Below are 15,963 nucleotides of genomic sequence, written 5' to 3' on the forward strand. Positions count from 1 at the left end.
GACTCATTGTGTGACAAAGACCTTTTATTAAACAGATGGTGCGCAAGGATGATGTAGAGGAATTGATTGATGTTTCAGCCTGATGGGCTCAGAAACCTGGGAAATGACAGCTGTGTAGTTTGTGTAATGAAACAAGACAACACACGACACCAAATCTACACTCAACCAATGTTATGATTACGAAGCATTCACATAACAGACTAGTTACCAGCCCAGAACCCCAGTACAGTCAGCGCTGGCGGCTGTGCATGCTGGAATGCAGTTACACTTGAATCGCCCAGCCAGGTGCCATCTAGTGGCTGCTGGTGTGCACAACATTTCAATTCTTCCCATAGATGTGAGGAGCAGCGTTAGTCTCACCATCCTATATAATAAAAAGCTAAGTGTTCCTAACAGGGGTGAGCAGTGCTAAGCTGGGTCCCATAAAATGTGGGGTGTGGACTGGTGATGCCGCTGTAGTCTGAACAGATCTGGAACAAGCAGAGAATGAGCCTGAGTAAAGGAGGGATGGTGTCCTCAGAGGAATGTAGAACCCTGGTCCTGCCTGTCCCCCTCACCTGTAGATCCTGTGATTGCTGAAAAGCTTGTTCCCATGGTCGTGCCATCACTTCCCGCACAGTAATGCCTCAGGAGGATGGGGAAAGGTACCCTGGGTCCCCATATTCTCCTTACAAAACAGAACTCATCTTTCCTTACACAAGAGGACAACGTCTCTTACTGATGTAACCTGAGATGATTGGTAATGTCTGTATGTTACAGCCGTGTTCTCAGACATAATTATATCATGCACTTATACGGAGCGGCAGGTCGGTGGGGTACTAATCAGAGGTTCTGGTATAAAGGGGTCAATGTCTCAGTTCACAGTCTGTAGGTCGACACCAAATGGTCAACAAAAAAGGACCAGTGGCAGATCCGGGGAAGGGGGGCTGCAGAAGAGTCCAAAAATTCAACCAGATACCCTAATCAGAAGCTATCGGGCAGTACAGGACTTTCTCGCCAACATGAAACTGATTATCGCATTTATCACCATTCTCAGAGGCAGATGGTGATAAATCGACCCCATCAAATTTTCCTGGGGAGCGGTCATTAGGTCGACAATAAAAAGGTAGACCGTAATTAGGTCGACAGCCAATAAGTCGACATATGAAAACAGTCAACATACCTTAAGGTCAACATGGTCAAAAACTGTACACATTGGACATATGGTGGCATAGACAAAAAATACCTGTGAAAACCTCATGTTGACCTATTGTTTGTGTCGACCTATCAAACCTGTCGACCTAAGGCATGCTGATGTTTTCAATGTGTCAACCTATGCCCTTGGTCAACAGGCTCAAAAAATGGACATGAAAAAGGTAGACACATGAAAAGGTCAACATGAGTTTTTCACATTTTTTTGGTGTCAATGTGGACAAGTGTCGACATTGACCCCCAGTTAGTGTAACCCGTACCCTCACATGGTTCACCGCTTGCCATGCTTCGGGCTCGGTGCCTCACTACGCCCAACACACTATTATATTTCCCTCTATGCTAAATGGTGAAGTAAGGACAAGCCGGTTTCAAAATAAAAATCATGAAAAACTAATATCGCCCTTGCCATGTTTTTCATGTTGACCTTTCATTGTGTTAGGCATCACAACGGAAGGGATAGGATTAGGGGGTAGGATAGGTCAGCAGGTCAGCAGAAGGTGGCTGATGGGACAAGTCACAGCTAATTATTGAAGCAGAGGAAAGTCAGCATTGTGTAATGGGAGGGTCACAGTCCTGGCTATGGGACTAATTCGGTATGGAACAGCTGCATTGAAGTAACCAACAATTATATAAAACATTTGGTTGAAGTCTTTGTTGCCCCACGCGGTTGCACCAATTACCGGGAGCGTAGGGTCACAGATATCGGATGTGAACTCATTTAAGGTTATGCAGCAATTCCAAAAAATTCTAAAGGTTTCACAGACTTCTCAGCACCGCTGTATACTGGATTCAGGATTTGGTTCCCCTGACCAGAGAATCTTTCATCAGAGGTTCCTTAGACCGATACTATTTTGGGAACAATCCGAATTTGATATGCAATTGATCAATCTTTCAGGGCTGTAATCCAAACCTGGGTGGGACCGGACACCTGCCCTTATGCTCTGGCTACGCCCTTTGGGTCCACAGATGGCGGTTCCTGGTCTCACGGGAGCTGGCCAATAGGGGATTCCCTGTTACCATCAGTAACCGCCTGTTACTGACTCCACCCACTGCGCAGTGGGCGGGGATATCGCTACCACCACCAGGCTCCTACTATGTGGCGCCTGGAACCACTGTTACCTCCTCAGGCCTAAATGCTGGCACCTAAGTACTACCTGCTAGAGTTTGTGCGTCAACCCGCTGCTGACACCCCCCCCCCGACTGGCATCGGTTGATTCCCCACTGGTCACGGACCAGACCTCTGTTTCGGTAGCTGACAGAGCGGAACTGGGAGGACGCTGGACCCTTGTACCCAGAACAGCTGGAGAACGGAATTATTGCAGTAATTCTGTTGGTCGCGAGAAGAGAACGGTCGTCTTGAGGCAGAAAGATGTTTATTTTCCCATAGATCTTAAAAGATCTCTTCTCCTATCATAGGAGGCACAGCATACAGATGTTACAGCATTAAAGTCAGGTAGAAGTACAACTTTACAAGCAAAACTTGTGCCTTTTTATCCAAAATCCACACAGCATACCACAGGGGGTAATTCTACCCTGTTCTCCCCACCCAATCAGCATCATGCAGGAGGTGTACATGCCTGGGACATTTACATTCATATATCAATTGGAACATTTTCCTCTCATAAATAGATCCAGATTACAGGTCAAAGGGTCCAATCCAATGTTCTTAGAATATTTACCAAATGGACAGGAAAGCATGGAATTACTGACACATCACATACACAAGTCTCCTTACTAACACCTTTACACAGGAACTACAGACACAAAGCCTGCTACCTGCTGTGCACTGGTCACTCACAGACATTCTGTTAGCAAAAGGGCTGTTTAGCATCTCATTTCCTCCTCACAAAGACTGCTAAATTCCTTCCTCCAGAAATGTACAAAGTGCATTTTAAGTTTAGAATGCATTCCTCAATACTCAATACAGTATACAAAATATATGGTGCAGTCCCAGCTCAGTGCTTAACATATATTTAATAAATACATATACTTTGTGCCTTGTGCCCAGCAGCAGGCTACACCTCACAGCAGCACTGCAGAGAGGTCCTGTCCCAGCTCAGTGCTGCTCATACAGTTTAAAACATCTAAAACATTTCAAGTGCACTTGTCCAAAATGGCACAGCAGCACGGAGGGTTATACCATTCAGTGCTGTGGCCGCCATTAACCCCATGCGCCGGGCTCTCCGGCCCCACTGGGGTTAGGTGTAGACAGTATACCTAAAAAATGTTCTTAAGAACAGACTGTCCGGGCTTTTTATTCCACTGTAGTCTTGCTTCTGTCAAACATTTGGACACACACTGAAGATATCCACCTAAGACTGCATTGTTAATGCACCTATTGCTGTATCTTGCATACAGAATTGATATTGTATGTAATGGGGCATACATACGGGGTGATTAAAGCCCCATTTCTAAGTGATCTTACGCCATCGCTTAGAAATGAAGTACGGATCGCTCCGTGTGTACACCCTTTCACCACACTGGCCATGACAGGTCGCTCAGCAAGCATCACTGGTGCATCGCTGAGTGCTGAACAATCTGTACTACACTACATCGCTCAGCACGGAGGCTCGCTCAGCCTGTGTGGACGGGGCATGAGAGAATTATATATGTTATTGCTTAATGATAATATTTTGATGAACTGTACTTTATATAGTATATTTTTCTGAAAGATATTTCTAATATAAAGGTATACATTTCAAAGAGTTACGGATGTTGTAGTGGTTAGCATTGCTGCCTCACAGCGCTGAGGTCATAGGTTTGATTCCCACCATGGCCCTAACTGTGTGGGGTTTGTATATTCTCCCCGTGCTTGCGTGGGTTTCTTCCAGGCACTTAAGTTTCCTCCCGCAATCCAAAAATATACTGGTAGGCTAATTAAACCAGTAAGTCAACAAGTAGACAGCGCAAAATGTACACACTTGATACCAATTGGTTAAAGAATCAGTTTACGTTTATTTTAACAATTTCTTTCAAATTGCAAAGTCCCTGTTTGTTTGTATCGGAGATACCGCTGCGTGGAGACCTGGAAGCCGGAGCGAAGGAGTTCTTGATAAAGCTGCAAGAATTATACAGACCAGCTGGGAACCCGCTCAAGGCCGAGGCAGTCACCCTCCCCACAAAGTGGATTACAAACCAAACAAAGCAGCCCACAAGTCGCAGAGCATAAGTATATTACTCTTTTATCTGCATGATTTAACTAACTTTGCCATTTATAACAGCACACATGCATGGCTGAATGACTAACCATTAGTAAAGTTGCTAACAAGCACTTTCTGTGCGATCAGCACGGTGCTAGAAATTGTCAATTAACATCGCCTTGGCAAAAAACTGACACTAACCCATTTCTGTTTGAACAGAAAACGAATCAATTAACCCTATGCATGCTTAACAAAGCTGAGAGCGCTATGACCAAATGTGATTTAATTCTTTATCTATATTAGAGTGTCTGTCATGTGTAACTGCTACCTTAATATTATTATTTTAACTGTATCGGTCCCACCGGCCGGTGAAATTTCTTAATGATTTGAAAGAAAATTGTTATAATAAACGTAAACTGATTTTTTAACCAATTGGTATCAAGTGTGTGCATTTTGCGCTGTCTACTTGTTGACTTACTGGTTTTATTGGTTTCTAGAAGGGTTGAGTATCCCTTCTAGACAGCAGCAAGGACCAATATTAATTTTGTGTTTCCTGCGCTTGGTTTATAGTCTTTCTGGTAGGCTAATTGGCTTCCAACAAATAAATAACCCTACGATATCTGTGTGTGCGTGTATATGTGGTAGGGAATACAGATTGTAAGCTACATTGGGGCAGGGACTGATGTGACTGTTTAAATATCCTCTGTACAGCGCTGCAAAATATGTGTGCGCTATATAAGAAACTGGTAATAAATAATAAATAAATACTGTAAACCTATCTCCGACAACATTAACATTTATAGCCCCCTACATGTACCAACGTGTGTAGGGAGAGCGTTCTGAGCGATGCCACATTGTGGGTTTATAGAAGTAGAGAAGGTGCTCATAGAAAGCAATCTTCTCAAAGATAATAGCGACAATCTGAGTGATTGCGATGGGCGATATCTCCACTTATATATAAACCCGCACTTTAGTAAATATACCCCTGAGCATCTGTTAGAGATGGTTGCCAAAGAAATGTCTTGTCAATGTTAAACCTACCCACGAAGGTGGAATGGAAGACATCATCCACATTCTGAATTTCATGAAAACGGTGGTCAAAATGGACAATAAGAGGCCAGTTTGTGGTCCTGATAATCCACACTGCACATTAGAAAAGCTGCCTTTCTGGACAGCCTCAGTGGAGGCTACTGTTGGGTGGTGGACACCTCTACCCCCTGAGAACAAGAATTTCCCAGAAGAGTTGGAGGATGAAGAGTAAGAAGAAGTATCCGTCTCAGAAGAAGAGACCTCCTGGTTGTCAGAAATGGGAGAGCTGATTGTGAGACCTCCTCCCCGGTAGGATGTGGAGCATGATGTCCGTAGGAAATAATTAATCTAAATTAATGATGGCTTGGACTTTTGTCTGCTTTTGTATGGACTTGGAATTGTGAAGGATCAATGTGGTACATTGATCCTTCACAATTCCAAGTCCATAGACCCACCCACCATGAGTGATTATGAATATAACCACTCCGGGCAGGAAAGTTAAGCCCCATGGACGAGAAGAGTCTGGTTGTGCAGTAGCAGAGGAGAGACTGAACCTGAGGAGGGCCCTGCATGGAACAGACAGATGGCAGCAGCCACAACAATACACAATGACTTTACATGGATGCGTAAAAACCCAAAGACGACTCTGACGTATGACCAGCAGAGAGCCATGGTGGGAGCAGATTACTCCAATTTTCATGGACTCCTCATTCCCTCCATTCTTACGTTGTGGCTACAGCACACTCGCTAACCTCTGGTCACATAGTGGTACCCTCTACGACGTCAGTAATTCTGCCACTAGGAGTTTACAATAATATCTTAGAGAGTACACAGTATATTTCCTTTTTTACTTGACCATAATTTCATATCATATCAGAATCTACTTCTTATTTATTGTGCATCCTCTAGAAGATAATAGAGAGTATCTGATTGGTTTCCCATAGCAACATCCCATGTGAAATAAAATAGAAACATAGAATGTGACGGCAGATAAGAACCACTTGGCCCATCTACTCTGCCCCTTTTTTAAACATATTACCTCAAACCATATTTGATCCTTATTTCTTTGTAAGGATATGATATGCCTATCCCAAGCATGTTTAATTTTTTCTAATCTCAGTAAATTGCCCACTAAGCTGGTGGTAAGAATGAACCTTTCTTAGGGGCCGTACACACTACGCTGACCCTGCCGTCGCCGATATTGGCGGCGGGTGGACTGGCATCGGCAAATGCATGCACATTTGCCAATGCGGCACACAAGGGGGGCACCGTGGCGGGAGTTTGACAGTCATGCAGCAACATGGCCGATGTTGACGATGTCCTCCATCGTCCGAACATGCTTGGACGAGGGAGGGGGTCATTAATGAGGCACGGTGGCGCGCCTCGTTAATGACGCACAGCGTACACACTGGACAATATTCACAATATCGCTCAGAAAGCCTTTTCTGAGCGATATTGTGACCAATATCGTCTAGTGTGTGTCTATCCATGTTCAATCCTTCTCCGTTTCTTGCCAGATGGAAACTAAAATGTGTAACCTGGGCGGAGTATTGCTCAAACACCAACAAGGTTAGTGCAATGCATATATTTGCCGTGTCTATTTCGGTAACAGTCGGTGATACAGGGAAGTATAGTAGTAGCTTCTGATGGTGAGAAAATACAAACATGTTTTCTGTCCTAGATAAGACTTATATTTAGCTTTCCAACGGGGAGCGTGCATGGGGATATTTAGGATAAATACCCCCCTAGGTGTGTAGCCTGTATTATACTGACATGGCTTCTCTACTTGCGCTGCTGCTGTTGGCTGTTGGTGGTATGTACTACACTTTGTAGTTTACACCAGGGGTGTAACTAGACTTTCGTAGGCCCTATAGCAAAGGTTAGTAAGGGCCCCCTATTTAGCAACTGATGGTAATAAATATATATATCCCGTATAACTTAGACTGTAAAGATGGACCCCCTTCAGCTCTGGGCCCCATAGCACCTATGGTAGTTATGCCCTTGGGTTACACCTACTGTATGTGGGCTCTGTATTAGTATTACAAGCATTTTATTGAATATGGTTGAAGTATGATGCATCTGTTTTACTAGCAGCCCGTGGGAAATTTGTGGCATGCTATCAGCAAAAATAGGGCACAAATATGCAGCAGGGTAGGGGGCGCTGTTAGCATTATTTGTTAATTATCTGTTAGTCCGGAATCTCTGGCTTCCTTCCCCCCTTCCATTGCAAATATCTATGCAACATCCCTGAACTACATTTCAAGATGCTGACATACTCGGGAGTCGAACCCATCATCTGTGGCATTGCAGTCAGACACTATTCGCTGAGCTATCTGACTCTACATAGACAGTTGGGGAACTCAAATTATTTGAAGCTCTCTATGTAGCTGAGCAGATGTATGCAGTGTGTGGCTGCACGGGATTGGATGTATGGCTGCACACTACATAGACCTCAAGCTTCATATAGTTAGAAATGTATCTATGGATATATAGATGACATATGCACCTTGGCCCTTATTCTAATCGCCATGCTCCCATGCATGTTTATGCAGGGGAGCGATGGTGAGCGACTGCAGGTGCGCATATACTGTTATGAGGGCGTGCGGCCGCTTGGTGCCAGCGGGTGCAGAAAACTGCTTGTTCGCCATCCAGTTCACACCTAGCAGTGCAGGCGGCGGCGGGATGTGTTCATGGGAACGTCCAGGATTTCATGGCCGTGGCGGCCGTTAGTGTGGGCAGCATTTGACTGACACGCAGAGCTGCAAACTTCCCAGCTTTGCATGCCAACCAGAATAACCTCCCTTATGTGCCTAGTTTGTAGCTCCATACCCTATTTGATCCTTAGTCCTTTGTAAGTATGTCCTTATGTCTATCCCGAGCTGTCCAGCAGACTAGACCTCTCAGTATTGTACGTGGAAGTCCCCGGAGTTCATGCTTCGTGGGGTAAAGGTCGCCTCGCTGAAACGTTAAGGACATCTTTTAACTAATTGAGAGGGGCAATATGCCTGTCACGTCTCATTGTGGGGGAGATGTACTAAGCTTTGGAAAGTGGTAATCTGGAGAGAGATAAAGTACCAGTCTACTCCCTAACTGCCATGTTACAGGCGATATTTAAAAAAAATGAGAGTTAGGGGCTGCTTGACTGCTACTTTCTTTCTCCACGGCATAGTACATAGACTCCTATACGGCATGCAGAATTGTAGCTGATAACACCTATACTGGTTCTATACAGCGTATGGGTGCGGAGTCCCCGCCTACAAGCCAGTGACATCCAGGGTGGTGAATGGGGAGGACGCAGCTCCCAACAGCTGGCCGTGGCAGGTAAGTGTCTTTGTCTGAATAATGGGGGTGATTCTGATTTATCCGCCCCCCCGCGCATGTTTGCACGGGGGACCAATGTTTTGTTATTGCGCATTGCTGCAACTGTGCATACGCTGGGTGTGAGTGGGCATGGGGAAACGTTAATTCGCCGTCCCATTTGCACCCACACCATTCACAGCTGTGCGGGGAACACGGCGAGCGGGGTAGCGTGGTTGGCTGGGCGAGCAGCGGGCGGCGCTAAAACCACAGGCAATGCTGCGAAATATGCAGTGATCCCTGTGAACCAGAATAACCGCCAATGTGTGTACTCTGATAGAGCGCAAGCCCTTGGGTCAACTGTATTCTGCATAAATTTTAACCACAGCTGAAGAGTTATTATGGGACAGACTGTTACCTCACAGCTGCACTATTTACTTACACTGGGTACAACTGTGTCTTACTGACAGGTGTCGCTCCAGTACACATCCGGCGGATACTGGTACCACACTTGCGGTGGTACCGTGATATCACCACTGTGGGTCCTGACCGCTGCTCATTGCATCAGGTATGTATATGCTGAAGTGTGCGCAACAAGAACTTGTGTGGTACTAAATGATGACACCAGAATGTCCACGTAGATGGGAGAATGCCCACGTAGATGGGAGAATGTCCACGTGGATGGGAGAATGTCCACGTGGATGGGAGAATGTCCACGTAGATAGGAGAATGTCCACGTGGATGGGAGAATGTCCACGTGGATGCAGCGACAACAAGATCAAATCTTAATGCCTATGGGGATCCGTTGGCTATTGGATGTTGAGTCTGTAAGGAAAAGAATCAACATATTAGACAGATTATAGATGGGGAGTTGGAAAACCAAGAGAGGGTGTAGTGTCGTATAGAAGACGGCACTCAAATTGTGTCATACGCCCAGGGTCAGATTACCAATGGAGCGGATGGAGCTTTTTATCTGAGACTTCCACCGGCCCTTTACACATGTAACAGGTGAACATCTGTGCACGTCCCACATGGTTGACATTTTGTGTGTCGATGATGATGACAACAGTAACCACTATATTCAGATTAAGGGGGAAATTTACTAAAGGAAATTTGTAAAAAAAATAGGTGTATTTGTATCCAGAAATACACTTATTTTTGACATTTACTATCCCGAAAATACGGCAATTCGTATTCGTATTGATGTGCTATCAATACGAATATGAATTGCCGTATTTTCGGGACAGTAAATGTCAAAAATAAGTGTATTTCTGGATACAAATACACCTATTTTTTACAAATTTCCTTTAGTAAATTTCCCCCTAAACGTTAAACATGTCTTAACTCAAAATACACATTTCCAACTGCAGTGCATAGCCATATATTTGTCTGACTGACACAAGACCTGGGGTCTGACCTGTGACTATAACTACTGTATGTTCTTGTCCCCACCACAGTAATTCCAATGTGTACAGAATCCAAGCTGGGAGACACAACCTGAGACAGAACGAGCCTGAGGCCAGAACAATCAGCGTTATCAAACTCATTAACCACCCAAGGTGGAACTCCAACTTACTCGCCAGAGGGTAATTGTCCACATTTCTGAGCCTGCTACCTACATAGTTTATAGCTTTCGAAGACTCTTAGAAAACCAGACATGTCATGTATAAACTCTCTCCATTTAAATAAACAGGACTAAGCAGAGAACTGTAAAAGCTGATCTGCCATGCAAAAATAATATAACTCACCGAGGCAGGCTATAAGAGGCAGCCAAACATTCCCCTTGTAGTGCTTTTTCAGGCTGCTTTAAATGATTGTTAATTCTGTAGCTTTTAAAGTATCAGACAGCATGTGATGATGTGAGCAGGAAGGCCTTGGAATTCCCCTCTGAGCTCTACCTGCACTACAGATTCGCCCCTACCCCTGCATCACATGACATGCTGAGAGCTGGCAGCCTGAATAGGAGATTGACTATTCGCCATGATGAATTAGCAATCCTATTAGCCCCGGACACTGCCAGTGCACTAACTCACTAACTTGCCTTTCACAATTTCTAATTTTATATCCGACAGAAATGATATTTCCCTCATCAAGCTGGCCGAGCCCCTGGAATTCAATGACTTCATCCAGCCAGCCTGCCTGCCCACTGCCGGTGACATCCTGCCAAACAATTTGGGCTGTTATGTTACAGGCTGGGGAAATGTGCAGAGTGAGTACAAATGTAAACGTCAGCAGGACAGACTGGCGCAGTTCTGTCCGATTAGTGGGTGGTCAGTTGCCAGAGTGGCTACCAGCATACCTCCCAACTTCTGTCTGTTTGAAATAGGGACGCTCGCCCGAAAAGGGGGCGGGGCGTATGCAAATGAGGGCGCGGCTTATGCTAATTAGCCGCGACCTCATTTTCATACGAGAATAGACGCTGTGCGCATGCGCACAGCGTCTATTCTACTAGATTGGGGGTCTCCCAACTGTCACCCCCCGCAGCGGGACAATGCCTGCCGCGGGTGGGACAGCGGGACAGGACCCGAAAATCGGGACTGTCCCTCCAAAATCGTGACAGTTGGGAGGTATGTACCAGGCTTATGGGAGTTGGCTTTCTTCAACTCATGACACTCGCGTGTTTGAAGTTCCTGAATACATCATTTGACGTGTCTAGAGGGGTCAGTGATGTAGTGTAGGGTATAGAGGGGTCTATAGAGGGGTCAGTGATGTAGTGTAGGGTATAGAGGGGTCAGTAATACAGTGTAGGGTATAGAGGGGTCAGTGATGTAGTGTAGGGTATAGAGGGGTCAGGGATGTAGTGGAGGGTATGTAGGGTATAGAGGTGTCAGTGGTGTAGTGTAGGGTATACAGGGGTCAGTGATGTAGTGTAGGGTATAGAGGGGTCAGTGATGTAGTGTAGGGTATAGAGGGGTCAGGGATGTAGTGGAGGGTATGTAGGGTATAGAGGTGTCAGTGGTGTAGTGTAGGGTATACAGGGGTCAGTGATGTAGTGTAGGGTATAGAGGGGTCAGTGATGTAGTGTAGGGTATAGAGGGGTCAGGGATGTAGTGGAGGGTATGTAGGGTATAGAGGTGTCAGTGGTGTAGTGTAGGGTATACAGGGGTCAGTGATGTAGTGTAGAATATAGAGGGGTCAGTGATGTAGTGTAGGGTATAGAGGGGTCAGGGATGTAGTGGAGGGTATGTAGGGTATAGAGGTGTCAGTGGTGTAGTGTATGGTATAGAGGGGTCCAGGGCTGGTGCAAGGCATCGGAGCGCCCCAGGCAAGGGGGGGTGGGGCGCCCCGGTGCCTATCGGGGGGGGTGTATACCTGTGGCGCTGTGTGATCTGGCGGCGGGGTCCCTGCAGTGATGCGCGCAATCCGGCAGCCAGGCGGCGCGGGAAGCGCTGATGGGTTTGAAAACTCGCCGCACGCTAATTGGCTGAATCTCAGCCAATCAGCATGCGGAATGTTTTCAAACCCAGCAGCGCTTCCCGCGCCGCCTGGCTGCCGGATAGCGCGCATCACTGCAGGGACCCCGCCGCCAGATCACACAGTGCTGCAGGTACCTGGCACGGACACCCCTGCAGCCTCCATGCGAGAGGCGAGGGGCAAAGTGCCGCCCTCCAGTGGCTGGCGCCCTAGGCAAATGCCTTGATTTGCCTAGTGGTGGCGCCGGCCCTGGAGGGGTCAGTAATGTAGTGTAGGGTATAGAGGAGTCAGTGGTGTAGTGCAGGGTATAGACGGGTAAGTGATGTAGTGTAGGGTATAGAGGGGTAAGTGATGTAGTGTAGGGTATAGAGGGGTCAGTAATGTAGTGTAGGGTATAGAGGGGTAAGTGATGTAGTGGTGGGTATAGAGGGGTCAGTGATGTAGTGCAGGGTATACAGGGGTCAGTGATGTAGTGCAGGGTATACAGGGGTCAGTGATGTAGTGCAGGGTATAGAGGGGTCAGTGGTGTAGTGTAGGGTATAGAGGGGTCAGTGATGTAGTGCAGGGTATACAGGGGTCAGTGATGTAGTGTAAGGTATAGAGGGGTCAGTGGTGTAGTGTAGGGTATAGAGGGGTCAGGGATGTAGTGTAGGGTATACAGGGGTCAGGGATGTAGTGCGGGGTATAGTGATATAGTGATGGGTATACGTGTAATTGTGTATCTGACTCACTTTGTAGCTGGTGGACCCGCACCCGATGCGCTGCAACAAGGTCTTCTCCTGGTGGTGGACTACGCAACATGTTCTCTGTCTGACTGGTGGGGAAATACTGTGAAAACCAACATGATCTGCGCCGGTGGAGATGGCGTCGTGTCCAGCTGTAATGTATGTGCTGCCATACCAGGACATAGCCTGTTCTTTCCATTAATACCACTTTTAGATATATGTATATTTTTTTATTTAACCAGTTGCCAAATATTCTCCCACGCACTAGGTGGCACATAGCAGTGGTGGAAACCACTTTATTTTTAGTTAAATATAATGGATGAATGGGCAGATGCAATAACCCCATCGCCAGGGCCGGAATAAGGACATAATTCAGGTTGATGCGCACCGCTGCAAGTTTCCTAAATTCGCATGCACATTTCTGCACATGTGCATGTCCCGGTGGGAGCGGCCACAGCAAGCAGAGAATAACCGCCTCTATTTTGAGCAGCCCCGCAAAAACTAAATTGTGGAAGCCTCCTCCAATAAAGTGGTGCCTTGCCCCTCCCCTCACAGAACCCCACCTGTAGGCTTCACAGTAGAGCTGCTCCATTCCGGGTAATGCCACAGCCAAGGGACACATTGAGGGGGTCCCCTGATCTAAGCATTCAGCCCAGGCTGGTAAATCCTGGGGAAGCTGGTATCCCCCAATAAAGAGGAAATGTTAGCTAAATATTGTACCAGCGGCCCCTTTATGCCCCCATGCTGGCACTTGCAGTTCTCTAAGTACTGGTGTGAATAGGGGGCTTGCTGGGACCTGTAGTCTTTCTGTATCTTACTTTTACTGAAATGCTATAAATTTGGGACCCACCACCTAAGGGTGCCGGGTAGGATTGACAAACCTGTAGGGTTTTTTTCAATCCTGGAATTGAAAAATTCGGTACTTATAAGTTGGGCGCCCACTAAGCTATTTGCTTAGTTTTCCACGTCCCCTCGCGGGGTTCGCTGCGCTCGCCACGCTTCGGGCTCGGTGACTCGCTGCGCTCGCCACACTATAGAAAATCAACTCCATGCCGACATGGATAGTGGGGGTATGAGCGTACTAACTATAGTGGGCGCCCAACTAACATATAGCTACCAAAAATTCTCCAATTTCCGGGATTCCCCGGATCCCGGGTTTGGCCACAGGAATAAACGGGCAGCATCGGTGCGGACCGTTACCTTATATATCATGTGTGTCCATTGGCTGTAGCATTACCTCCCTGCTAAGGGAGTCCAGTGCTGGTCCTAAAAATGCAGGAGACCCTGTGCATTTGTTCCCTGCATTTTTGAACCAGGGCAGGCCCAAAGAGCTCAGGGTTAGTTCTGCTTTTCCCCCGATTTTTAACCCTTTACTAACTTTTAACCTGCAGAGAAACCTGCAGGGATCTTGCTGATCTGTTCAGGCTTCTGACAAACTCGCACCTTGTACTACAACTCGCATGGACCAGTCTCTAACTCCCCCACTCACAGGCTGTTCCATAGAGCGAGGTGCGATACAATCTGGCACTGGACTTGCAGCGAGCAGGCGCAGGTCTGTCCTCGCACCCTACTTCATCTAGCCCGACATCTTCCAATGCTTGGTAAATACGATTTTTCATTGGTTTCACTTGTGCTTTCACTTGTGTGCGACAGGGAGACTCCGGTGGACCCCTAAACTGCGTGAATGAACAAGGTGCATGGGAGGTCCATGGTGTGGTCAGCTTCGGATCGTCCCTTGGATGTAACTACTACAAGAAGCCTTCTGTCTTCACTCGTGTCTCGGAGTACAACAGCTGGATCAGCACGGTAAGGGCCTGCCACCGCTCAGTGGGGACCGGAGCCTAGATACAGGGGGCATGATTCAGGCGCTGACAGAAAGGGCGTCGCTGCGGCTTACTTGGAAGTGGCAGTGATGCACAGATACGGTAATGCAGCAGGAGGCATCTGATGTAAGCAGACCCATCGTGCGTGTATGCGTGATCCTGTGCTGGACCCAGCATTGGATCACCTGAGAACCCGTCAGCCGGCACAGTGACCCATGAGATTCAGAAGATGGGGTCCAGACAACTATCACGGTGGCATTAGCAGGAAAACACCAGCGTTCTCACCATGCCCATGTAACGCTGGGCATTCCCATATGCTAATGGGTCGCCCCTCCACCCCACGCAGCCCCCGCCCAGCGGCCGCAAGGTTAGGTGCGTGTACCTGGCGAACATTCTGCTCGCATCGTACGCCAGCACCAAGCACATGCACTGGATAAGGTCCCAAGTCTACTCAATGAAGTGGAAGGGTTATACTGTACGGTATGGGATCATTAAGTTGACAGTCTAAAGGTCGACCACTATTGGTCGACAGACAAAAGGTTGAAATGCGTTAGGTTGACATGGTCAACAGTTTGACACAAGCAAAAAGGTCAACATGAGTTTTTCATGACTAAAAAAAAACAACTCGTTCCTGCTTTACCATTGCAGTGGGCAAAACGAATTGTCATGTCCTCCTTTTGCTTGTGTTGACCATTTAACTGTCAACCAATAATTATTGACCTTTTGACTGTTGACCTAGACACTGTCCCCTAATGACCCGTACTGTACCACTCATTGGCTGAAGACTGTTACTTAGGCCTGTGATCTGGTGCAGGATCCAGAACAGATCCTAGAACAGCACAATAAGAGATAATGAAACCGATGATGTTTTTATCTTTCAGACCATCGCATCCAACTAGAGAACCGTCGGATAGGAAATTCGCAATGTTTCCCCGATGTTTTCCCATCATTGTATAAATTGTGCTTCTTTATTTGCAGACGGAGGATTGGTAATTCCCATTGTTTCCTATTTCTGTAATAATAAAACTATGATTGTTTATTTACTGGACACATCGATACTCGGTAAAGTTATTTAAGGTGACTCTATATCAAGTTATGCGCTATTCTCTATGCCAGGCCGGCCGCGGGTGCACAGGGCGTGCAATGTACTTTGATTTAATGGCATACCCAGGGCAGTAGAGAGCCTATCTGGGCCCGGTACTTTTCAGGGGGTGTGGCCTTACCATGGGAGGTGTGGCCATGCACCCCCCACCCCCCACAACCCCCGGTTACCTGCAGACCACCGCCACCAGCATTACAGACGTCTCTTCCCGGTCAGTGCCATTCCCATCGACCCTATATCTG

At 46.9% G+C, this 15,963-nt stretch overlaps 1 protein-coding gene across 2 annotated transcripts; it reads left to right on the forward strand.

The window, feature by feature from the left end:
- The first annotated feature begins 4,323 nt into the window (after positions 1–4,323).
- Positions 4,324–15,659, forward strand: LOC146042048 (chymotrypsin-like elastase family member 2A). 2 transcript variants are annotated; one of them, XM_083161954.1, is made up of 9 exons: positions 4,324–4,360; positions 6,878–6,929; positions 8,593–8,681; positions 9,128–9,225; positions 10,115–10,243; positions 10,730–10,866; positions 12,810–12,955; positions 14,450–14,602; positions 15,501–15,659. In XM_083161954.1, the coding sequence occupies exons 2-9, from the start codon at positions 6,878–6,880 to the stop codon at positions 15,516–15,518; spliced, it is 822 nt and encodes a 273-aa protein (XP_083018080.1). In that variant the 5' UTR covers positions 4,324–4,360; the 3' UTR covers positions 15,519–15,659. The 2 variants fall into 2 exon arrangements, with proteins under 2 accessions (XP_083018080.1, XP_083018081.1); XM_083161955.1 differs by lacking the exon at positions 4,324–4,360 and having other exon boundaries at positions 5,800–6,929.
- The last annotated feature ends 304 nt before the right edge of the window (positions 15,660–15,963 follow it).

The sequence above is a fragment of the Crinia signifera genome, chromosome 19, assembly GCF_055691185.1.
Source record: "Crinia signifera chromosome 19, ASM5569118v1, whole genome shotgun sequence".
Taxonomy (NCBI): domain Eukaryota; kingdom Metazoa; phylum Chordata; class Amphibia; order Anura; family Myobatrachidae; genus Crinia; species Crinia signifera.